This window comes from Pavona decussata, unplaced genomic scaffold, assembly GCF_977016875.1.
Source record: "Pavona decussata unplaced genomic scaffold, jaPavDecu1.1 SCAFFOLD_386, whole genome shotgun sequence".
Classification (NCBI taxonomy): domain Eukaryota; kingdom Metazoa; phylum Cnidaria; class Anthozoa; order Scleractinia; family Agariciidae; genus Pavona; species Pavona decussata.
In genome coordinates this window covers 2,772,414-2,797,785 of record NW_028145758.1, presented here as the reverse complement: position 1 = coordinate 2,797,785, position 25,372 = coordinate 2,772,414, and the positions used below count along the sequence as shown (strand labels likewise).

The following is a 25,372-nucleotide window of genomic DNA, read 5'->3' as shown; positions in this document are numbered from 1 at the left end:
TCCTGGTGCTACTGTGTTACGCGTGACGCTCTGTGCGTTCTAACACGACATACTTCTTGGCAACGAGGTGCGCGCAGTTGTACAGACCGCATTCAGCCAATATATTGGAGAGTGAAACGATGGATCAAGTAAAGAATTCGTTGTTGCTTTTGCTTGCCATAGTTGTTACTGTGGTGCTTTTAAAGGGACTACTGGGACCCTATGGCATCATATTCCCTGTTCTTTATATATTTTTCGACGTTAATGGCTTTATACGCGTAACATGGATCGCCCTGAAGAAAAGATTCGCTTTCGCCAGGGGAGAAAATCACAGTTTTCTTGAAGCTTCGGAAATGACTTGCTTCGTTCTACCTTCGGATGTTGACCTCCATCTTCACATGAACAATGCTAGGTGAGTGAAAATCATGATAAGATTGGCTGCTGCACACTGTAAAATCAAAAGATTAAAACACAAATTTGATTCCTTTAAGATCTCCTAGCTGTTTTATTATTATTATTATTAATTATTATTATTTTAATTCTCCTTTATCATCCAACATCGTCTGAAGGAGTATAGACCATAGAAATCCATGTCTTCGATTTGTTTTTTTTTTTTTAAATAACATGGAAAAAATATGAGCTTTACATCTGATGTCATTGTCTTTATCTGTTTAACAAATAGATTCCATGCTGCTGTGCGCCTGTTCAGTAATACATCACAGATGACGTAAAAATGTGGTGAGAACAAACAAGTGGCGCCTGGTGTGTCACTGCTGTTCTTACAACATTTTGACATCTTCTGTGGTCTTTTAATGAACAGACGTACAGCAACATGGAATCTATTTGTTTTATATAATAAGAAGCAAAAGTTGTTAATGGTTATGTCATCTATGCATAGAGACTGTCTTCCAATAGATCATAAGTAAGGACCAATCAAAATGCGCGTAGAATTCAGCTTGTTATGTAAACTCTTATATAGACAATAGCTACGAGCCAATCAGCATGCAGAAAATTTTGACAGTTATTGTAAAATGTCTGATAGTTTTGAATGAAATCTGCAAAGAAGTGTTTCAGTTCCTTTGGCCTATATGTGGGGTTAACCTGACTGCAGGCCATTAATAACTGTTACAGTTTATCCTTCTTGAGGAAAGGAGGTCCTGGGGAAGGCACAACCAGCATGTTGTTTTAGTGAAAGAAGTACACACTTTTTCTTTCTCTCAGTTCTTTTAATAGTTTTTGTCCTCTTCCCTTATGATAGATACCTCCGTGAATGTGACTTTGGGAGAGTTAATTTTTGGATCTCAAGTGGAATATATGATGCGATGATAGAGAACAACTTAGTTCTAACTGTAGCCGCCTCCAGCATACGTTTTCGCAGGTCACTGGAACTTTTTCAAAAAGTACTTCTTAAAACCAGAATCTTGTTTTGGGATGAAAAAGCGTTTTACATGGAGCAGACATTTGTTGATGAAGAGGGTTTTGTTTATGCTGTTGTGCTGACAAAAAATCATATTATTCTTGGAGAAGAGTGTGAAAGATTTTGGAGACCAGAGGACCTGGTGTTTTTGCTCCATGGAGATGATGTAACATGCCCTAAAAAACCAGAAGATCTGGATCTGTGGATCAAATACAACAAGAAATCAAGTGAACTAATGAAGATTGCTATCCCAACATTTGTTGAGGAGAAACAAGACTGATTTTTGACTCTTGAAGATAGTACCATCAATCCAGTTTCAAGGAACATTTTATGCATTTTGTTTTTTCATAATTTTAAGATCAGACATTGTTGCATCAGTAAAAGAATGGGATATAAAAAACATTGTACTCTTGTTTGGGATCTCATATCAGGGAATTTATTGTGAACAGTGAATTCAACCATGTATCAGTCAGATGATTAAGTTGTAGAAAAGTTAGGTTACATGGATGGCATTAAGGACCTTAAGGTCACGATGACAATGCCAAAAAAAAACATCACTTCGAAATATGAGTTTTTGTTACTTGAACTTCTTGGTGACTCTTCCAATTCATACAACTTGTACAACATAGCTGAACTCTCTTGGAACTGAATTGGCAAAAACAATGTTCTCCATTAAACTTTGGGATTTGGTCATTAATTTACATTGTTGATGTGCAGAACAGGGCAAAAATATATACCAAAATTCATTTAACACATATGTTGGGTGATTGTTTGTGCATCAAATCCTACTGTTTTGTGATGTTTTCATTGACGTTGCCGTCATAGATCTTAAGGTCCCTATCACTTGTTGTGGTAGCTAATCTTTCATTGAAAATGACAGGCTCAATACAAGAGGATAAAACTAGAGGATCCAATCCCATAGAAAAAATGATCGGTTAGACCCGTATTTGATGTGGTATCAGTCAGACCTTGAAAGTTGGATGATGTACAAGCTGTCATTGTACAGAGTAAGTTCATAAGAAGCCCATAATTTTTGTTGCATTTAAGTGAGTAATGTTTTACCTTTAATAGTAAATCTGACTCTAAACCAGCAAAGTCTACTCAGTGGAATGCTATGTTGTTAGGTTATCAAATTAATGCTGAATGCCATGAGGCAAATGTTATGTTTTCTTGGATGATTTGCAAACTCCTTTTAATTTTAAGTAAAAGTATAGTTTTGTGTTATTTGTTAGTGAAAGGGGTAAGCAGTTTGTGAGGACATTTTTCCTGTTTCTGTCCTTTTCTTTAGCTACTGTATTAAATACATTTTAGCTGTGAAAACATTAAAAGTAAATTAACTAAAGAGTTCAGAGAAGCCTGTTAAAAAATACACAAAGTAGCTGATGTCTTAGTTTTATGACATGTTAATTATGGTAAAAGCACCAAGAAGCATTTAGTCCTGATAAAGCCCAATATCTGCTTACTGTTCTCTGTGTATTTCTTCTTGTATTAATGAAGAGATTTTGGTGAAATATCAAGCAATTTTATTGTTAGTGATAATGTCCCTTATTCTCATGAACAGTTTGTTTGATAAAGCAGTGATGTTGAAGGAGAAATTATGTGCTGGCCTTCCTTAGTGTAGACAAGCTTGGTCTTTCATAATAATTAATTGAACTAAGTCGACATTTTCACATTTTTGTATAGAAGAAAGAAAAATGTGGTCTTGTGAGTTCATTGGCCTGCGCCTGTTCTAAGCTCTAGTTTCTCTGAAACATGATAACCTGTAGCTCCTTTTCGTTCTTTTTTTTCTTGACCAGTAGGGTGAGATGTTGTAAACTTTGTGGGGTTGAATTGCCCTTTGCAAGTAAGTATAATCCTGTCCTTGGAGACCCAGCTGCAAATAATCAAGATGGGATGATATCAAGGTTTTGTGGGCAAAATTAGTAGAAGTAAGCTTGTAAACTTTCACTGATACAAACATGATATTAATAGCCTTCGAAATATATCTTCCTCCTGAATTTCCAGACTATCTGCAGCTGACTCTCTCAGAATGCAATATTCCCATAAATACTAAGCTAGACAACAGTTACAATGATCAAGGAAGCTCAAGGCGACCTCTGGTCACCATCCAGCTTCCCTTCCTAATTTCAGGGGTTCCCCCTATAAAGAACTATAAGGGGAGGCTCCAACGAAAGGGGTGCATTTTTCAGGCTGGAGGTTAGGGATTTCAAGAGCTAAAGCATAGATAAGGATCACCTCGCCACGTTGCCGAGTACCACAATGGCTGTTTCCTTTATCGAGCTCCCGTGATAAATCACCCGCCACCTCAAGTCTTTGTGCAGAACCTTTTCATTTTTCATTTTCTCTCGGTCAAATCATGTAAAAAAAATCCGGGTCTATACACAGCAATGAAATCAGTTGTAACCTTATACCTGGTATATAAGTTGCAAAAAAAAAAATTGTTATTTCTCTAGGTTCCGCGGGTTCCGCGGTTCCGCGGTCTGCAGTTCCACAGATTAGTGCTTCCCGGAAAACTGTCATTTTAGTTTCTAAAAAAAGGCCCTTTCAAAACAGACCAACAGACCTTCCAAAAAGAGTTGCAGTTTTTTTTGCGTAGGGTTTGTAAAACGGCTACCATTTTCAGTGGAGGGCGTATAAAATGGTTACCTTTTCATTCAAAAATGGTATATGAAAGGGAAAGAGTTTGGACCATGGGGCAGAGCCTACAGGTCCTTTGGGCCTTGTAGAAATTATGTGCATTACCAGAAGTACGATTTTTACAAATATTTTAAATGGAAAGCCAAAACGTGAAGAACTTTCCAAGATTAAGGAACGCATCGGGCTGGTTTGCACCTGTCGGTACACTGTACAAAGCGGATGTGAAAACTTCACGAAGCGGAAGCGGAATTCTGGTTATCAGTACCCAGTCTTTTGTACGAGAAAAGAATGCCTTGCAGCAATCTGCAGAGAACAGGTCCAGATAGACCCTTGAAAATGGGACGTGCAAAGAATTTACTCTTGGTTTTTGTGGGAATTATTTTGACGATGCTTTTATTAAGGAGACTTTTAGGAACTTTTGCCATCATTGTTCCTCTTCTTTACATGTTTTTCGACGTAAATTGGAGTTTACGCGTGACATGGATTGTTTTGAAGAAATTGATTTTTGGTGGAAAAGCAAATGGCAGCTTTCTTGATACTTCTGAAACGACTTTTGTCGTTCTGCCTTCTGATATGGACCTCAATCTTCACATGAATAATGCTAGGTGAGTAAAAATAATGAAAGATTAGCTAATTGTCGGGGGAATTAAAGCAGATTAAAGCCTGGAAATCCTCTTTTTGTCCGTTAAGCTAAGATCATCTATAAATAAATAATATGGCATGGGAGTTGGTGTTGAAAACAGTATCAAAATCTAGCGTTTATGTTGTTAACCTCTAACATATTTGTCTATAAGTTAATAACTGCCTTTGGAAGAAATCTGGGCTGGAGGGGGGTGGAGGGAGGGGGTTGGGGGCAGAGTACTTCCCTACATAAGCTATATAGGTAGCAGCTTCAAAGGGTATGGGTTTTTGAGCCGTTTTAGTCTGGAATGTGATAGAAATTTTAACCATTTTTGTTGAAAATGGGTAAGAACTTTATAGAAACATGTATGGGTTAATGTAAACTGTATTTGAATGTAAACTGTGATGTGAAACCTTTTTTCGTTATGAATTTATATATTTTAGTTGATTCATAATAACTGTATGTATAACGTAGTAGTTTCTGGTGTTATCCAGTTTATTGTGACATATCTGCACAGCTTCAATGAAAATAAGTGTTAACTTTTTGAATAATTTTATTTCTGTGCTTAATAAAGTTTTATTATTATTATTATTATTATCATTATCATTATCATTATCATTATTATTATTATTATTATTATTATTATTATTATTATTATTATTATTATTATTATGGGTTTGAAAATGGGTATGAATTTCAAAGGCCACAGAAATAGGGTCAGCCTTTGGAGAACTGATAAATCTACAGTTTTGTACAATTTTTGAAGCCTTTTTGGTTGTAAAAACGTTTTCATTGTTAAGGGTACTTCCTGGGTTCGATAGGGTAAAAAAGGGAAAAAAACATTTTTTTCAACTAAATAGAATTTGAGGATTTTATCTAATATTTACTGAAAAAAAAATTGAAAAATATTAAAAAGCGCGCGAGATATTTAGGAAAACGTATTTCCATCTAAAAGTAAACAAATAAAAAAGGTGTCATAATCTTCTCAGTGCGAGACGCCCCAGAGGAATTTTCGCGGCAAACGCTTCATCCGGCAGCTCTTATTTCAGAAATAAGCATATTTTGTTTACATCTCGCCTGCAGAAAATTTCTCACTTCGAATTTTATATTCTTTGCCGGCGCTTCCCACATGGAAAAGTCATCAAAAAACGAAAAGAGCCTGTGGATAAAATCTCGGAAGAAGCTAGGGCCTAAGAAAAAGGGAAAGATAGGTTTCAGCGAAGATCGAAAACGTGATCTTGCAGAGAGCAACAAAGGCTCTTGGTTCGACCAAGAAGCTCTAGTCGACGTTGAAGGTTCTGTCGAAGGTGATCACGAAGAACTGGAGCAGCGGCCTTCAAATTAATCCACTGTTATTGGATCAAGTACACAGAGGTCGATTGCCGTGCAAAAGTCCTGCAGGGTAACTTTGTAAGCGTCCTGTGAAAATATCAAATATCATATTCTGTATCCTCAGGGCCGATTTCTTTCATCTGCAGCGAGATAAAACCAAATAACGTTTTACTGCGCGCTTGTAAATAAATGAAACATTGGAATAAAATCAGCAAGAATTAGACCGATTAAATAGAACTCACCAGAAGCGTATCAGCCCACGTGTAATACTGGAGATAGCGCGTTCTGCGTGGCCCTTTCTCTCGCTTTTTGCTCCGCTCCACGCTATCTTGAATATTCTTACGAAGAAATCACCATCGTACCTAAATAACAGTAAAAATGCGATTTTCTTTCATTATGCATTTCCTTTGATACGAAATGAATAATCGCTTTAGCTTGAAGTGTAAATTACATTACACGCAATCAAAACGAACAACCTACCCAATAGATTTCATCTCTGTTATCAGTGCACTCCTCCGAGGAGTGCACAGTTTGGCAAACTTGCCGCTGACGCGCTTCTGGTTTCGTTAGCCTTGGTTTTTCCCCGTTTTCCTGGTTGATTTTTACGTTTTCCTTTCGCTACTTTCCCCATCTCGCTCGATCACAACAGCGGAGTCTAAAACGTGTCTGCAACGCGATACTTTTTCCGCGAAATTCTGTGCTATTGTTGTTGACGCCATGGGGTCCTGTTGCTCGATTGGCTCGCCACCTAATGAGGTGTCATAATCTCCTGTGGAGGCTTGTTTTTCTTGCAAACCTTTATCGAGCGAAAACTCGCACTTGAATTTTGGCAGAGTATGTCGACTTTAAACGAATTAATAGGGTATGTGGTTTTGACGGATTGTCGTGAAATTTGGCCAGAAGATTCGAGGAATAATGACAAACAAAAAGGTGTCAGGGAATTTTGATTTTCAAAATATTTTTCCCGTGGCGACTGTTTACGCAACACGACTCAAATATTTTTTGCTACTCAAACTTTAGACGTGGATATCTAAATAACCAATCAGAGTTTCGAAAAAGCCTGACACCTTTTTGTTGATTGATGCCTTGTGAATAACACTGTGCAGCGATTTCGTTGTTCGCGCGGCGTTCGATGACCGATTAATTCAAAGGAACGACTATCGGTCGATTCGAGGTTCTACTGGCTCCTGGCACTTAAAAAAGGAAAAGATCGCTCAATTATATTTTTTATAGGAAACTACATTTATTAAGCTTTATAATGATATATAGTTTGTTAGAGGTTTATTAAAACTTGCGCGCGTGCGATTTTTTTTCCAAAGGACACCCGCGAACCCAGGAAGTATCCTTAACTCACTTATCTACAAATGCCTTTGGGCGAAATGACGGTAGCTTTTGGTTTGGTCTTTCCCCTAGAAAGTGAGTGTTGTCCCTCAACTTGCTTGTTCTAAAACGGTATTAATAGAAATATTATTATTTTCTGAAAGAACTAGAAAACATATCAAGAAAAATAATACAATTGTCCTTTTCTCTACAGATACCTTCGTGAATGTGACTTTGGGAGAATTAACTTTTGGATCACAAGTGGAATGATGAATGAGATGAGAAAGAACAACTGTGGTGTCACAATAGCTGCCTCCTGTGTGCGCTATCGCAGATCACTGGAACTTTTTCAAAAAGTACTTCTTAAGACCAGAGTATTGGCTTGGGATGAAACTGCATTCTACCTTGAGCAGAAATTTGCTGATATAGATGGCTTCATTTATGCAATTGTCCTGACAAAGAATACAGTGGTTCAAGCAAATAAAACTGAAAGATTTGTTTCACCAGCTGAATTGGTACAGTCACTGAGTGGATGGAGTATACAAAGTCCCACAATATCACATGACTTGCATCACTGGATACAGTACAACAGTGCTTCAAGTGCAATGATGAAAAATGCTCTGTAAACAAAATACTTTTGATTATCAAGTAAGCAGTCAACTTTGAAATCTGAGATTATTTGTGGTTTCCAATAACAGGAGGTGGGTTCTTTTCTAGGAGAGAGAGAGAGAGGGGGGGGGGGGAGGGGGGGTGTACTCCCCTGTGCAATCTTAATATAGGTATGTGTGGCACCACAGGGTTTGGTTTTTGAGCCGTTTTGGTGTGAAACAGGGTATAGATTTTAACCGTTTTGGTCTCTAGTGAAGTTTTGAAAATGGGTATGGATTCTAGAGACCAAGGGCCAGTTGTTCAAAGAGCGGATAACTTTATCTAGTGGATAAATCGCTATCCAGTGGATAAAATGTATTGGTTGGAGTACATTTTATCCGCTGATTTATCCAGTGGATAGCATTATCCGCTCTTTGAACAACTAGGCCCTGATCTGAAAATGGTTATGGATTTTAGAGGCCAAGTCTGAAAAAGGGTACCAGAAAATTACATATTTTGGCCTGAAATTGGCTCAGGGTTTTGAGAACCATGCTGCACATCCTACCAAAAATTCAGAGGATTATCCCTACCCCAACCACCCCCAGAGTTCTTTCAGAGGTTCTAAATAGAGAGACTGAGAACTGATTCAAACAGGACTTCACAAGGTTTATTTTTAGTTTCACAATGTCAGACCATGCCATGTATTGAGTGTGTATTGGTAAGGTAGAAAATGGAGATAAATACAGCATTGGTCAGAGCACCTCACTTACTTTGTGTAGATTTGAGTTAGAAATGTACAGTGGCATCATTTTTCTTTAAATGGATAATTTTTCTTGCCTATTCTCTACATCTTGAATGGAAAAAAAATGTTAAAAGTTTGAAATAATTCTGTGTTCCCACATGTGCATTATTGAATATTATACCACTACTGCATTGTGGCCATGCTGGATTTGGAATAATTATTATTATTATTATTATTATTATTATTATTGTTATTGTTATTGTTATTGTTATTGTTATTGTTATTGTTATTGTTGTTATTATTATTATTATTATTGTCCCTTTAAAGATTTATTTAACTAATAAAAATAACATTATTTAGTAAATTAACTCCTTCAGGCGGCTGGTATATTGGATGATAAAACCCAAGGCTAAATGATTGTCCACAGAAATGAACAGATGACTGAGAAGCCGGGCTTCGAGGGCACTTTTTAAATTTTCAGGACAATCAAGATGTCATCTGATATACAAGCAAGCTGGATCATTGGGGTTTATTTATTTTATAACCCTCCGATTAATTTATGAGACGCACACACTTTACTGTGGAAAAACACAGAACAGCCAGCGATGGTGAAAGTATGATTGCTGGCAAACAAATCCAAGTTGACTAGCTTTTAGTCGATTTTATTATTCAGTGATTAGATTAGACAAGACAAGACTGAAAAAAAGGTGATGTTTGTGAAATTTGTAAAGTGCATAATAATTATTAGAATATTTATATAGCGAATGTGCTCTTCAAATACCATTATTGTAATAATTATTATTTTTCTTGTCGAAAAGTTGGGTAACAAATATAAAATTAGACAACCGTTATCGTCTGATAACCGCCATCCGATTTTGTACCATGTGACATGTTTCATTCAAATATGAGAGTGCCTGGAAATTAATCAGTGGGTTATAACTCCTGTTATCTGATGCAGTAATTATTACTTTGATACCTCTATTTAAATAAAAGTCAGTACAGAACTTTGTCTGAAGCAATTCATTTAGTCAATATTTTTCAGTTACATATTTCATGGAAAGGATATTCCTGTCATTCTTATACAAATTTTAGGTACAAGATGAATTTTTGTGTCTACGGCTTCTAGAGAAGCGTAGACACTATGTCATCGGGTTGAGTGAAAGAGTGAAAGAGTGTAAGAGTGTAAATGCCACAGGAAGCCCAAATGGAATCCTATCGAAAGCCGACGCTAATCCTCGACTGACCGAGATCTAAGCGATTGTATTTCCGGATCAGGACAATGGCGACAATACGGTAAATGATGTTTTCTGATGTTGATTTGCTTTTTACAAATAGTTTACAGTCAACCCAGGTCACGCGTGAACAGTATTTCCAAGAATGAAATAAACATTCGAATTTCTCTTTGTAATGTCCGACGTGTGAATGGAATGTTGGACATTTCGCTGGAAATCGTTCTGAAAAAGACGAATTAACTGAAAAAAGATTCAAAATACTTGGGAAACAATTGTTATTCTTGAAATATTCAATTTTGCAATGTAAAGAAAAATTCATAGCTTTATACCGTCAATAAGCTAGGGAAATTCTGAAATCTCGTTTGCGATTTTCAAAACTGACATGTAAATTTCAAAACTCCGTTCAAATTTCAAAAATATCGTTCACGCGTGACCTGGGTTGACTGTAAGTGATGATTTGAACCAGAATTCTGTAACTTCTGTAATTTTCATCGCAAACATACCCGAATTTACTGCGAGTGATCGCTTTGAACAAACACGGAGTGTCTTCAAATTTTACATGCGTGTTTGCACGCACGCAAAAAAAACTGAAAGTTTTTTGCCTCTTATGACAAATGCATCGTTTATTTCAATAAAATGTTTTGTTGGAAAAGCTTTTTGTTGATTTTTGTGTCTTTGTCAATTCACATATGCGTTTGAAAAGCGACAGATGCTAGAAGCGCAATCAAGGACAATTTGCATAAGCGGGTTGAAATTTGATATGCCGAAGGTCTTCATCAACACGCCGTGAATTTTAGCAATTTTTGCGTTCAAGTGTGTTTTTCGGCAAATGATTAATAGGTAACCATATTATTTTACGTCAGAAAACATTTGTTTTTAACCGCTCTAGGAAAAAGTTAATTTATGCGAAAACTATGGAAACACAACAGGAGTCAAAGAATGATACTTGCCACACATAAGTTCAGTATAGATTAATTAATAGTTTCTGTTGCATTTTATGCCTACGTTTCAGATTAGAACTTTGCTTTCAGTACTTTATGTTTAGAACTCTGCTGCATTGCTTTCAGTACAAAGTTGTGGTTCACGTTGTAAGATTATATATATTGTTTATGTTAGAATAAAGTTACAGTTCTCTTCAAACAAAATGTTTGTGGTAAACAATACCAGCTTAATCTCTTCTCACCAGTATTCTGTGCAACATTTTTACAACCATTTTTTTATCTTTATCCTATTTCCACTCCTCCCTCTTCGTTTTCTTTTCAGTCTTATTTCCCTTTTCTTCAATTGTTTTATATCACATTTCTACACCAGTGCTGCAGTAGACACATGCAGTCTGAGACTGCCTATTTTTCATCTTTGGCGGGATTTTGTTTACCGCGAGGGCTCTGGGGACGAGAATGAAGACGGCGCCAGAAGGCGTTTTCAATTTCAGTACCGTCTTTAAAAACGCAAAATTTCTTCCACATCCGTGTTATAAATGGCATTCAAATTTACGGTCCTTCAATCTCGGTTTACTGTATAAAATTACACATCTCGGTGATTCTTTTGATTTTGCTTGCTGAATATTACCCTGGGGCCTGTTTCTCGAAAGTCCCGGTAACTTTCCGGGCCCGATAAGTATATTTTTAAATGTTTTTTCGCCGATTACACAGTGATTACAGACATAGTATTCGGCCAATTTTATCATAGAATTATAAGATTTTAAAATTTAGTATTGAAAGCTAACAAAAATTGACTTCTGTTAAGAAACATTTATCACCAAAATCACTTACCGGGCCCGGTAAGTTACCGGGACTTTCGAGAAACGCCCCCCCCCCCCCCCCCCCTGGTCTCAAATTTAAAGTTTTCTTTTATTGATTAAAAGGAATTACAGTCGAACCAGGTCAAGCGTACCCCCCTAGACTCTATTAATGTATCGATTATTTGAAAATTGAACCCATTAGTCGTTTCAAAGAATGCATTCATTTATTCATTGTTAACGCGGATCAATGATCAAATTAAAATTCGCAGAACATAGATGCGCGCTAACAGTAAAAGCAATAGCCTGTAAAATTCAAACTACAGTACATTTGAAACAGCTCGTTCGTTCAAACTGTTCCTGCATGTTGTTGACACATTCATATAATTCGTTATGCAAATTTGGTCATGGCACTGAAGAGCACAAAGTCAAGCGCTTGCAAATGAGTCGGGCTGAAAAATTCCAATTTATCTTTCATGTATAGCATTACCTACCTTGTAGCATGAAAAAGTTTGGTATATATTATTATTTCACCAGACTGTCCATTATACGTCGACGAATAGCGCAACACATGTGCTGCCATTGTCGAAGGTCAACTGAAATGAACATCTTTCACTGTGAGTCGCTAAATTAATTTGCATATACATCAGAAAGAGAACCGTTTGTTATAATAAAACGCTTCCAGTCCTTTTTCATTTTTGTTTCTGAATAACTAACGGAAAAAACGCAAGTGCACAAACGTAAAATGTTCATTTAGTGATCATTAGTGAGTTTAAATTTACGCGACAGGACCCACCGTGCCCGGTTTAAAATGGCGAATTTTCTTTCTGACAGTACGCGTTGACTGCTGTAAATCACGAGAAATCTGTTTTTTGGAAAATCCACTGTTATATAAATCAAGAATTGCCGCTCTGAATATATTGAGAGGGGTTTTTCCCGCGGGCTTTCTGGTTTTCTGGTTTCATGCATTATTTGTACCCTGGTTCGTATAATCCAATCAGAAATCTAATTTTGATTTGAATACTTGAAACGACTAACGGGTTCAATTTTCAAATAATAGATTCATTAATAGAATCTAGGGGGGTACGCTTGACCTGGTTCGACTGTAAAAAAAAACCTTTGGGAAAAGGGTAGCTGAAAATTAAGGCCTGGGTTTGAAGGGTGTTCGGAAAATATGAATGATCCCCAATATCTTCGGTTTGACGGCCTAGAACAGGATGAAATTTTCCCTGAATATAAAACTCGATGTTTTCTTTTGCCTTAACGCATAAGTTTGATCACGTGACGTCAAAAAATGAAAAGTAAATCGGAGATACGGCTGTGAATTTTCTTTATGTAGAAAAATAAATAAGCGTTTCCGATGAAGATTTAAACTATTGAACATTCTACATTTGGAATGACTGTCCTCAAATTTTTAAATTGGAGTAATAAACAATCAAAGGTTGAATTTTGACGGAGAAATGGCCTTTGTCCTGTTAATTTTTTTTAGAGATCAATGGACGATCATTCCAAACGTGAAAAGCTGGATCGAGCTGGAGATATTTAATCTCTATTAGAAAAGCGTTTTTGTTTGGTATTTTCTCTTAAAACCGTCGCCTACTTCTCAAATCTTTGCTTTTTTCACGAAAACGTGAGACGTAACTATAGCACTTCTTATTGTGCTTAGAAACGTTAAGGAAGATAAGGCCTTTCTATCCGGCCAAATTTCGGTTCAGTGTCATTCACTTTGTTGAAGTTATCTCAAATAAACTTTTTTTCCTCTTAAAAACCTTTAACCCAGACCTTAAACTTCTTGAGTAATTAATTGGTCATTGCTTTTATTGATTTGGTGGCTCCTAAAGGAGCCGTTTGTTTTGTGAGAGATGCAATTCACTTATGCTCGCTCTCCGCGGATTCGGCGGGCCAACTGAATGTCCTTTGGCATGATGGTGACGCGCTTAGCGTGGATGGCGCACAAGTTGGTGTCTTCAAACAGACCAACAAGGTAAGCCTCGCTAGCTTCTTGAAGAGCCATCACAGCGGAGCTCTGGAAACGCAGATCGGTCTTGAAATCCTGAGCAATTTCTCGCACAAGGCGCTGGAAAGGCAGCTTGCGGATCAACAGCTCCGTAGATTTTTGGTAACGACGGATTTCACGAAGGGCGACTGTACCAGGCCTGTAACGATGAGGTTTCTTGACTCCACCAGTGGCAGGCGCGCTCTTTCGAGCTGCCTTTGTTGCGAGCTGTTTGCGTGGAGCTTTTCCACCAGTTGATTTACGAGCGGTTTGCTTTGTACGAGCCATGTTAGTTGTGCAATCGATAGTTTCACCAGCTTCACTGTAAAAAATATTTATACTTTGCAGGTTTTACTCTCATTGGTTGAATGATGTGCTCTCTGATTGGTGGACTAACACATGGCGGTAACTTTGAAAAACACACTACAATATTGAATGTTTTCACATGTGGCGCATTGTATTTTGAAGAGCTTAAAAGTGATTCACCGTAATTTGATGTTTTAAGTGTTTTCTTGCTGAAAAATACTCGTATGATTATAAAAGAGTCCACAAATTAGCAATGCGTCACATTGTTATCTTCTTTTTACAATAAAAACCTCAAATTCTACAATTTATGAGCACACTTAAACTGAAGTTTACATAATCATGCGCATATATTACACGCGCAAAATACAATGGAAAGTTATCCAAATACGGCTTTGTACTGTGAACCTTTGTCATATTATAACCAATAGAAATATTACCGTGTTTTCTGAGAGGTCAACCTTGCCCTTATATAAGGCAGAAAAAGCTCAAACTCCGGCATATCTCAGATACCAAATTTTTTTCATTCAGCATGTCTGGTCGCGGTAAAGGAGGCAAAGGTCTAGGAAAAGGAGGCGCCAAGCGTCACCGAAAAATCCTTCGGGACAACATCCAGGGCATCACCAAGCCAGCCATCCGTCGTCTTGCTCGCCGTGGCGGTGTCAAGCGAATCTCTGGCCTGATCTACGAGGAGACTCGTGGTGTTCTCAAAGTCTTTCTTGAGAACGTGATCCGTGATGCTGTGACGTACACCGAGCACGCTAAGAGGAAGACTGTGACAGCCATGGATGTGGTGTACGCTCTCAAACGCCAGGGACGTACTCTGTACGGATTTGGCGGTTAGAGTGTGTTATCACCTGCTCTACTAAAACAAACGGCTCCTTTAGGAGCCACCATATCTCTTAAAAGTCATCACCAATCAAACGTTTAGAGTAACGCGCCATCCCAGCAACTCTAAACTCAGTGTAAACTTTGGCCGGGTAATTTTGATCCCTTTCGCCAGCTTTTTTTGGCAAGGGATCTGGCTTCTCTTCAAAGGGTGAACTTATGACAGAAGTTTAGGTTAGGATGGAACCAAATTAGGGGTGGATTGCTCTTAGTATTCTGAGGATGCACAGCTTAGCAATCTGAACAATAAGCGCCACATTTCTTTCAATAAGCGTCTTTTTGTGCTCTTCCGTTTGGCAAATTTGCACATGAAACAAAAAGGCGCATCACACATTACAGAAGCAAACGGCATCGCATATAAAATGATGGAAAAACCCCCCTCATATGTTTCAGTCGTAAGTCTCTGGGCCCTGACCTCGCATCTGCCTAATTTCAATTTTACCTGATAAAGAAAGTTCTAAGTTGAGGTGAGGGCTGGCTTTAGCGCGCACATGTCGGGCGCAGGAAAGAATCCACTCTTTGCCGTGCTTTTAGATTACTCACATGGAGCACGCACCGGTCATTTTTTGATGGACCTAAAATACTGAATATCCAGAATTTTCAAAGCAGATTGAAAAGAGACCAGGCAGAGATTTCTTGTGAATTCAAAGCGTGGTAAAATTACGCTGCTGATTCTGTCGGATCGATCCAGTCATAGTTAACGGTTTGAATGTTTCGACTGGTACGTCCGAAAAATCTTTCGATTCCCAGTGATCAAATGAGCTATGTAGTCGGCAAACTAGTTTCGACTATATCTATGAACTGAAAGTGTCCTACTTTTAAGGAACAGCAAAGATAATTTCAATTATTTTCTCTCTCTCTCTCTCTCTCTCTCTCTTTACTTTTAGCGCCATTTTTCAAACGCATGAATTTACATAACAAATAATTGTTTGAAAATTCGCTTTATGCCGTACGCATAAATCATAGCTGCTAAGCAAAGTGCTTTGTGTCTTTGAAATACCGCACTATCAGTAGTGGAAGCAAAAGACTCTTTCAAAAGCACATTTTATCTGCATACTTTTGGGTAGTTCATACAAATTTTGGCGCCAATCTCTTCTCTTTTCAAAATATAATGGCGAATAACCGGATGGCCACGCAATTGCGACTGTGAAAGTAGACATGATGAGCGAGCGAACTATTCAGTGAAAACTAAACAAGATGACTTAAGATTTGCTTTCAATATGGTTAGCGTTTGCGTTCGTAATTACAATTATGCAAAGAATAAGTTTAAAATTGCCAACCCGTTTACGAGTGAACTTATGACATCTTTTCGGAAAATAATTTAGACATGTGCGATGCGCCGGGAATAACTGAAGTACCAGGACAGGTCGAAAAATGTGGGGATTGCGAACTTCGAGAAAAAAAAAAAATAATCAAGTATAAATATGTTGGTCAGGACTTTATAGTATTTGGTGGCTCCTAAAGGAGCCGTTTTTGTATAGAGAGCAAAGGCAATTTAAGCTTTTGCCTTCTTCTCAGTCTTCTTGGGCAGAAGAACAGCCTGGATGTTGGGAAGAACACCTCCCTGTGCGATGGTGACACCGGCGAGCAGTTTGTTCAACTCCTCGTCATTACGGACAGCAAGCTGAAGGTGACGGGGGATGATTCTGGTCTTCTTGTTGTCACGAGCAGCGTTGCCCGCCAACTCAAGGATCTCAGCGCTCAAATACTCGAGCACAGCAGCCAAGTACACTGGAGCACCGGCGCCAACACGCTCACCATAGTTGCCTTTGCGAAGGAGACGATGGATACGACCAACAGGGAACTGAAGCCCTGCTCGGGATGAGCGGCTCTTGGACTTGGTGCCCTTAGCTTTTCCTTTACCGCGACCAGACATTCTTGATGGAGCTATTCAGACGAAATAGTGGAATGATGGGCATGAAAGCGCAAATACAATATTTATAGCTTTTTAAGAATAAAGAGAGGATCTAAATGCACCAATCAGTGTCGCGCGTTTGTGTTGTTTACCTGATAGTCTTAACAAAGACAACAATCTTTATTTTAAGGATCACAGAACACAAAACAAGCTTTTCTTTATACTGTCCAATCAGTGTTCGGGAATTTCGATCCGTATGGTAATTGATCTCGTTCAGATTTTAGTATAAATAGAATTTTCATCGAGATTTCAGGCATTTCAAATCCATTCTGATCGCAGACATGGCACCCAAAGTAGCAGGAAAGAAAGGCGAGAAGAGAGCCGGAAAGGCAAAGGCCGGAGCTGAAGGAAAGAAGAAGAGAAGGGGAAAGAGAAAGGAAAGCTATGCTATCTACATCTACAAGGTGTTGAAGCAAGTTCACCCTGACACCGGTATCTCCAGCAAAGCCATGGGCATCATGAACTCGTTCGTCAATGACATCTTCGAGCGCATCGCCACCGAAGCTTCCCGCCTTGCTCACTACAACAAGAAATCAACCATCAGCTCGCGCGAGATCCAGACCGCCATCAGGCTGCTTCTGCCCGGTGAACTGGCCAAACACGCCGTCAGTGAAGGCACCAAGGCTGTGACCAAGTACACCAGCAGCAAGTAAACTCGCTGAGTTTACCGCCAAAACCAACGGCTCCTTTAGGAGCCACCAAATTTTGTGAAAGCAATGATCAACAAATCTGTTTTCACCTTGTATATTTTAAGTATTAATTCATATTCGATAGTCCTCACCAAATCAAATGTTTTTTTTTTTTTTGCTTCAAAGACTTCGCGCAAAAAAATTTCGCGCATAAGTGTTATCCTTTTATTCTCGCTGGAACAGCCTCGAGACAAAGAAGGAACAAAACTTTCGCGTTTTAATGAAAAAACAGGCTGATTGTAATCCCTATCCGAAATAAACCCAAAGAGCGCTCCGCGCTCGCCTCAAATAAAAAAAAAATAACGCCTGTTCTACAAGCTATAGCCTGCCATACGGTCCGCGCCTCTGAAATTTAAATCAACCAATCAGATTTCAGCAACGGGTCAAAACTGAGTTTTCATACGTCATTGATATCTGCGCTCTGTGATTGGTTGTGCCAAGCAAGAGAAATTACATGAAGTGCTTATTGAAAGCGCAAGAAAAATATTTAGCATGGCCTGAAGTGTTGTTTTCTGTTTCGTGCTTTTGATTTTACCAAGTTCACGACATAGCACGGCGACTATAAGTATTGATCGATTTACTGCGTTGTTTTGTTTTCGGTTGAATGACCAGTATATAGTGATCTTCGCCGCGTGAGGTTCACAGTGAAGACTCCGACGCTTTGGCCGACTCCGACGCTTTGGCCGACTCGTCGTACAATTTATGGACAGCTTTTGTTTGCATTCTGGTTTTGGAATATGCTTTTCAAATTGTTCTTACATTTCGGAGAGACTGATCTCGCCGGGTGGGAACTGTAGTGTTTAGGGATACAAATTCCCGACCTGTTTCTCTGCTAGGTAACAACGAGTATAAATCTTTGAGAGTTTTCCACGTCCTCTGCTTGCAATCCTCCTGCAGCACTTGTGTTTAAAGCTCAAAAAGACACTTAAAGTGTGCGGCTATTGTCAGTGTCTGTAAAATGTTGAAACGCAGCCCAGCAATAGCTCGGAACGGAATAAGAAGGCTATATCGATCAACTGTGGACTGGACTCTCCGCTCACCGACCAACATATGTGATTTCATTATAATTTAAATAATTTCATTAATTAACTTACTAGCTTTATGGGTAGTTTTATTGTCATTTATTGTCCCTACATTTTTTGTTTTGGTAATTGGTGATCTGTCTCAGTATGAGGTGCTTTTACCCTAAAATTTAACAGATTATCCTTATGGCTATTTTAGATATTTTTTACTTTTTATTTACCGATTTGTGCCATTAAATTGTTATAAATAAAGAAATTATATAAATTGAATAACATTGGTTAATGTATTTCCAGCCGGATGCATCACCCCTTAGACAGGGTGCGTGGGTGGGAGAGTGTCAAATGTTAAATGTCTTTAAGGATGGTGCCTACTATTGTTACTGCGCAAACAATAGTACGCACCGAGATACTCGGGTTTCTTATGGGTAGTGCTCACTAATACAGGAATATTTTTGCTTAGTTTAAAACTATGTGGAGAAAACAGAACTTAGCAAGTGTTCTTGGTATCCCATTGCATTTGAAATAAAATGCTTTCAATTGGTGGAACCCCAAACATGAGATTGAAAGGGGGGAAATAGACCCCCCCCCCCCCACCACATGTGAGCTAGAGTAAGAATTTATGGATGCCAAACATCAGACATATTTATCAAGTTAGTGAATGCCATGAGCAAGAGGTGGAAAGAACATGTAGGGCGAGTTTTAGATAGGGTAACAAAGAAACAGCAAAAGTAAAAAGCCAGACAAAATATCAGAAGGAAATGCACGTAAAGTTTTAATAATAATGGAAATGATGCGAATTTGGGGCTTAAACTTATTACTGTTTTGAATCGGGGTTTGGATTATCTTCATAAATCTGAATAACAAGAACAGGAATCACGTCTAAATTTATAGGTGAAATGTCTAAATGTAAATAGGTGAAATTTTAACAACTACTAGCAATAGATTGATTTGAAAGTCTGGCCCGCCTAGATTACCACTCGCTACCTGCGGGCCAGTTCACTACCTTGTTCTTCTTGGTTGGATTTTTGAATCTGAACTTGAAACTCAGAGCAAGAGGTAGATATTTATAATATTTTAGCAAATATTAGAGGTACATGTTGTGCGAACTCAGTTCCCAAATCTGGCCTGGAAATGTCTGTTGTGAAACTCGGGTTCTCAGCTAAAAAAGATACTGACGGCTTACTCGCTGATAACTCACAACAAGCTCGGGGCGGTGATTCGAAAAAAGTGAGTAATGCATGCCATCAACCATTACAACCAAATGAAAAATAGAAATTGAAACTTTTTCGCGGATACATCATAAAGCCGCAAACTAAATTTAATAAAAATCATGCGTATACAGTAGTGTAAATAATTTTATTCTGTATACTTGTATACATATTTATTAATTTATTTAGTGCTACATTTTTTATTTAAACGCATAGAATAGCGCAAATTGTTTAAGGAGTACCTCATTTAAAAGCACTGCCCGTGTCGGACGGCCGCGGTTGTCAAGGTTTTTCGCTCTCCTTCTTTTTAACGCTGTGAGGTGTTATTCACTAAGTGAAGCTAAGTGGCTGTGTGGAAAGGTCCAGAATGCTGGGGAAAGGTATCTAGTGGTTTCCCGTTTGCTTTACGTTGGAGAAATAGGCCATTTTCGAGAACTCTAGAGCGACTGGAGCGGTGATAAACTACAAATTCGATAGTATTGTCATTTAGTCCCAAGTGAAGTGTCACTTGCTAATGACGTAGGATAACCAGTTTTGACTGCCGCTCGTACTGCGGGCTCAAGCTCCGTATGGCAGGAGCGAGCGTGGCAGGAATAATCAGTATAATTACGTAATCGGGGAGAGGGAGAGGGGGGGACTGGGGAAAGGGAGCAGTTCCCTCTCCCCTCTCCCCAGTCCCGCATTTTCTCGCTTCCCCTCCCCCTCCCAGATTGCGATTTTGTACCATCTGAACGGTGTCTCTCTCAAGCTCAATCGTACCGAGTATGAAATTCACTTTCTGTTTCATTGTCCTACTTCATTTCATTCATTAGAAATGACTTTTATGATAAAATAGGTACTAAATTTCCAAACTTCAAACATTTACAAATCCCAGAATTTATTGTAGCATTGATAAACTCCTCTGCCGCAAATAATATAATCTGATGAATCTCAGTCTCTGCCTCCTTTTTTTGTAGTAAGTACTTTCAATTGTATTTAAAATTTCCGTTAGTTAGCAGAACTAACTTTAGGACTCTTTCACACTTTTGCAATACTGTAACAATTTATTTGGTCATGCAAAGCTGGAAAGCTTGTTGTTGTGTCGAGTATCATCAGAAGATTTCTGAAGAGCTTTGGCATTATTCCATTCTCTTTTGAGACTTAACGAACATTGCTTCAGTTATTGTTCTTACGACTTCAAGAGACAACTTATGAGCGCGGGATCGCCGAGCTTTCTTCGTTAGCAAACTGATTATACTACACAGTCATTGACAAGTTATTTGCCAGTAAAATTCACACTTTACTCCGGCAAGTTTAGACATCTCAGCTAACAGTCTTCTTAGCATTTCTCAGCTATCAGTTAAAAAAAAAAAAAAAAATTAAAAACTCAGCTATCCTAACCTGACCCCAATCCCATGACCTTTTTCGGCCAGCTACTTGGTGTCACGTGAGAAGCTAACAGGAAGGTTTATTACGCAGATCGGTGGCCATGTTTTTTCCAGTTTTTATAACCAGATAACTTTCAAACACAGAGCAAGAAGGAAAAAAATGTCCAACAAGACAACATTTTTAAAAGTCGTACTGCTTGGCGATGGTGGCGTCGGAAAATCGTCTCTTATGAACAGATTTGTGAGTAACAAGTTCGATAACCAGTCTTACCACACAATCGGTGTGGAATTCTTGAACAAGGATGTTGTCATCGATGAAGAATCGTACACGCTACAGATCTGGGATACAGCTGGTCAGGAAAGATTTAAAAGCTTAAGGACACCCTTTTATCGAGGATCGGACTTGTGTTTGTTAGTCTTTGCGGTGGATGATGTACAAAGCTTCAAAAATTTGGCCATGTGGAGGAAGGAGTTTCTGTATTATGCAGACGTTCGTAAAGAAGAGAACTTTCCTTTCATTCTTCTGGGGAACAAAGTTGACGTTAATGAGAGAGTAGTGTCGCAGGAAGAAGCGCATAACTTTTGCAAGGAAATCGGAGGAATACCTTACTACGAAACAAGCGCTAAGGACTCGACCAATGTCAACGTTGCTTTCAATGCAGCAGTAAAAAGACTAAATGAATTGGAAAAATCCAGAGCTAAAAGTGACTTCTCTGCTACAGAAGGAGTGAATTTATCCAAAGTGCAGAAGAAAGAATCATCAGGTTGCTGTGAATAATAATGTCACTAATGTAGTGACATTTGATTTGCCTTGATTTTGGGGGTGTTTGTAATGGGTGTGTTTACAGGTGCGGCATTAATTCTAGCAAGAGGTGGATCAGGGGCATGTCTCTCGAAACCCTCGAGTTAAAGGCTATATTCACATTGCACCAGCACAGAACACACATGGATATGAATTGTGCTAGTGCAAAAAATACATGGCTCCAATTTGTTCTGGTACTCTTTGGATCTGTGCAAGTTTTGAGCCAGCATGGCTTGGATTCATGGTGAAACTTTCTCGGCCCCTGCCAAACATTCACTTTTAACCCCTTAACCTCAGCAGTGATCAGGATCTAATTTCTCCTTATAACATTACAACTTGATCAAACATACCAGTTGTGAGAATACAGGAAATTATTAGTAATAAAATGTCGTGATATTTTAATAAATTCTCCCATCTAGTTTTATAAGAAACACACTGATTGGTGAGCCAAGTACTACATTGTGATCAGGGTTCTGTTTCTTGAAAGTCCGGTAACTTTTTGGGCCCAAAATCAAATATTCAAATCAAAATCTAACGAATAAAAGCAAGGGTCCTAGCTAACAATCGAGTCTATTTTGTTTTATCATATTATCTGCAAAACTATTGAAAACTTGATCTTGAATGTAAACAACAACAGCTTTTCGGGCCAGTTAATTATCGGGACTTTTGAGAAACAGGCCCCTGGTACAGATCCAGAAGGGATCCAGTACAGTGTGGATGGATGAGTCTCTCAGGAAGTCTCTGGTAAACCTCTTTGGTGTTTTAGATCTGCTCTTATTTCCAATCGCAGGATTTTCTAAACTTACTAGCCCGGTAACTTGAAGCGACTTGTATGCTCCTGTAAGTTTCAAAAGTAAAATTGTGCTTTGAAACCACTTTAAAAGAAACAGGCCCCTGGTATCATAGTCCTTGTTTGTTTAATGGCACAGCAGTAATGAGACAGTGGTAGTGTATCTGAATCAGATTTTATCATACTATCACAGCATATATATGTTCAAAACTTGAATCAGAGTTTGTCTTACTTGCACAGCATATTTTGTCACATTTTTGTTACATGATGTAATTATACTTAAGTGACTGAGCCATATACCATATATAATTTCCTTGTTCCTCATAAATTGAACCTACAGGAAAACCTCCTCTGGCTGCCTTCAAGGTCCACAGAGTGGTTTTCACGTATGAGATGTTATAAAAAAAATGTAGCATTTGTGTGTGGCTGGAATGATGACAGAGCTGAATATTCCTGCATGTGTTGTCTGTTTGCTGTTTTTCAACTGTTTGTGATATTGCAGCATTGTTTTAGTGAAATCTCGTTGTCTGTTACCTCTCAATGTGTTAGCAATGATTGCTTGCAGCCTAATTGAATAGCCCATTTTACGGTTGTGTGCTAAGTGACCTGGTCTTGGATTCTGAGCGAGGCTGGGGATGACCTTGTTTTGATACAAACCTCACTGCTTTTCATATGTAGATCATGCTGTTCTTATGCTAACTAGTTGCATTTACATATGAAAAGCAGTGAGGTCTGTATCAGAACAAGGTCAACCCCAGCCTCGCTTAGAATCCAAGACCAGGTCACTTAGCACACAACTGTAAAATGGCCTATTGCATGAGAGACCACATGTGCAACATTGGACAGTGTGAAGACCAAGAATCGAAGAAATATTTGTTTTAAGAACATCTACACACTAACAAGGTTACATTACAGTAACTGTTTGAATGCTGTTTACTTGAAAACTTGATGTCAAGCAAAACGATGGCAAGAAACAGACCATAAATTTGCTTTCACATTTTAATCAGTAATAGCTTGTTAAATTTGTTTAATGTATAAATAGCACGGTTGAAACTTGCTTATAATTTTAGTTGCATGAAAGCACTAATTTTGTCTTGGAAATTGTTCATTTTCCAAAAACGTCAAAAATAGAAACCTTATTTTGTTGTTTAGCACATGTACAGTATCACAATGGCATTGATATCATGTTATTTTAAACCAACCAAGCAAGGTCAATATTACAATGACTTGGATTCGTTGTTTTTTCATTTTGAAAAATTCCTAGTAATGAAGTAGGTTGAAGAGAAATACAAGATTGGTCCACGTTAGTAATGATATTGCTTTTCCTTGGTCTTGAGATAGAAATAAAGCAATGCATGACATTAGCATAAATATAGTGTTAAATAGTTATTTGTAGTTCATAAAATAAGAATGTTGTGGTCATTATATGATTTATCAGGCGAAAATAATTCTTAACGGTAAACTAAAGAATAAAAATTAATGTAACAAAGATTAAAGTCATTGATTGCACCAAGTGACTTAAGATTGCTGTTATGTAACAAAATGATCTCCATTTGCATTTTCTAAAGATTTCTTTGACAGCTGGTCTGGTTACTTGAGATGTGGTTATCTGAACTGCCATTTCCTCAATGGAAATTTTTGTTAAATGATATGGCCAACTGCCTTCCCTCTCCACAATAGGAACATGAACATGTAAACAAGTACAGCCAACTACTGCTATGAAGCATGTTTCACGATCATTGTTTGGTGTCCATAAGATAGAAGGGGTTGGTACTTCTTGTTCGCAGGGATTTCAACTTCTATAAATAACAATATTTAGGGAGTGTAGCACCAAGGTTGAGGACGGTGCCTACTTTTGTTACTGTGCATACGTTCTGCACATCTGGAGATACTCTGGTTTCCTATGGGTGGTGTTTACTGATACAGGGATATTTTTGCGCGGTTTAAAACTATGCGGAAAAAGTGGAACTCAGCAAGTGCTTTTGGTATCTCAAAAGAAAATTGGGGGTAACCATGCACGTTTCAGAGATAATAAAGCTTCAATTTGGAAAAAAACGCCATTCATTATTTTGTATTTTACAGCTTTTTGGAATAATTGTTGCTTAATCATCTCTTAAAAAATTGCCCCATTACCCCCAATTTTCTATTTGGATTCCAAAAGCCCTTGCTAAGATCTACTTTTCCCACAGTCATAAACTGTGCAAAAATACTTCGGTATTAGTTAGGAGTTGGAGGTGGTTTGTTTTTGTGGAGGGAGGAAAACTGGAGAACATGGTGAAAACCCTTAGATTGTCACCTAGTCTGGACAGGGCCTAATGCCACATTCACACCAAGGCTTAGGCTAGGGTTTAACGCTGTACTTCACATGAGCCAAACCTAATTACAGTTTAGGTCGGCCGAGATTTATTAAGTTCGCCCGGTTGAGGCAAAGGTCGAACTTAACTGCAAGATCAAATAAAAAGCAAAGTGGTCAAGAAATATCTGTAAAGGATATAAGAAAATTACAGAAAAATATTGAAAATATGCGACTTTCAGCAAAAAAAAAAAAAAAAAAAATTATAATGAAGGCTTGCCAATTCGTCCAAATTTCTTCAATAAATTTTGCTTGTTTAATGTTAATTTATCTGTTCAGATTAATTATCCAAAGGAAAACGATGAAAAACTTAACGGTTGTAAAATGAGTTCAAGAATGTTGATTCTTGAGTATTAAGCGATAAAATTTATAGGTCAACGTTTTTCGTGTCTTTTTATGGCCTGTTTTGAATTAGGCGAAAACAGTTGGAAT

General features: G+C 38.2%; 6 protein-coding genes and 1 pseudogene across 6 annotated transcripts; 5 read left to right on the top strand and 2 right to left on the bottom strand.

Annotated features, from left to right (window-relative positions):
* Positions 1-78: 78 nt before the first annotated feature.
* LOC146451670 (protein THEM6-like) lies at positions 79-3,021 on the top strand. Its single transcript, XM_085098900.1, has 2 exons — positions 79-391; positions 1,238-3,021. The coding sequence occupies exons 1-2, from the start codon at positions 120-122 to the stop codon at positions 1,674-1,676; spliced, it is 711 nt and encodes a 236-aa protein (XP_084955026.1). The 5' UTR covers positions 79-119; the 3' UTR covers positions 1,677-3,021.
* Positions 3,022-4,136: 1,115 nt separating this feature from the next.
* Positions 4,137-9,646, top strand: LOC146451669 (protein THEM6-like). The gene is made up of 2 exons (XM_085098899.1): positions 4,137-4,638; positions 7,522-9,646. The coding sequence occupies exons 1-2, from the start codon at positions 4,322-4,324 to the stop codon at positions 7,931-7,933; spliced, it is 729 nt and encodes a 242-aa protein (XP_084955025.1). The 5' UTR covers positions 4,137-4,321; the 3' UTR covers positions 7,934-9,646.
* Positions 9,647-12,811: 3,165 nt separating this feature from the next.
* LOC146451668 (histone H3) lies at positions 12,812-13,901 on the bottom strand. The gene has a single exon (XM_085098831.1). It carries the CDS (start codon positions 13,889-13,891, stop codon positions 13,481-13,483), a length of 411 nt encoding a protein of 136 aa, XP_084954957.1. The 5' UTR covers positions 13,892-13,901; the 3' UTR covers positions 12,812-13,480.
* A 402-nt stretch (positions 13,902-14,303) lies between these two features.
* On the top strand, positions 14,304-14,750 carry LOC146451667 (histone H4). The gene has a single exon (XM_085098906.1). It carries the CDS (start codon positions 14,439-14,441, stop codon positions 14,748-14,750), a length of 312 nt encoding a protein of 103 aa, XP_084955032.1. The 5' UTR covers positions 14,304-14,438.
* Positions 14,751-16,265: 1,515 nt separating this feature from the next.
* Positions 16,266-16,675, bottom strand: LOC146451666 (histone H2A pseudogene; annotated as a pseudogene).
* A 310-nt stretch (positions 16,676-16,985) lies between these two features.
* On the top strand, positions 16,986-17,675 carry LOC146451665 (histone H2B.1). Its single transcript, XM_085098823.1, has one exon. It carries the CDS (start codon positions 16,991-16,993, stop codon positions 17,360-17,362), a length of 372 nt encoding a protein of 123 aa, XP_084954949.1. The 5' UTR covers positions 16,986-16,990; the 3' UTR covers positions 17,363-17,675.
* Positions 17,676-21,051: 3,376 nt separating this feature from the next.
* LOC146451664 (ras-related protein Rab-9A-like) lies at positions 21,052-24,104 on the top strand. Its single transcript, XM_085098928.1, has one exon. It carries the CDS (start codon positions 21,156-21,158, stop codon positions 21,771-21,773), a length of 618 nt encoding a protein of 205 aa, XP_084955054.1. The 5' UTR covers positions 21,052-21,155; the 3' UTR covers positions 21,774-24,104.
* Positions 24,105-25,372: the final 1,268 nt, after the last annotated feature.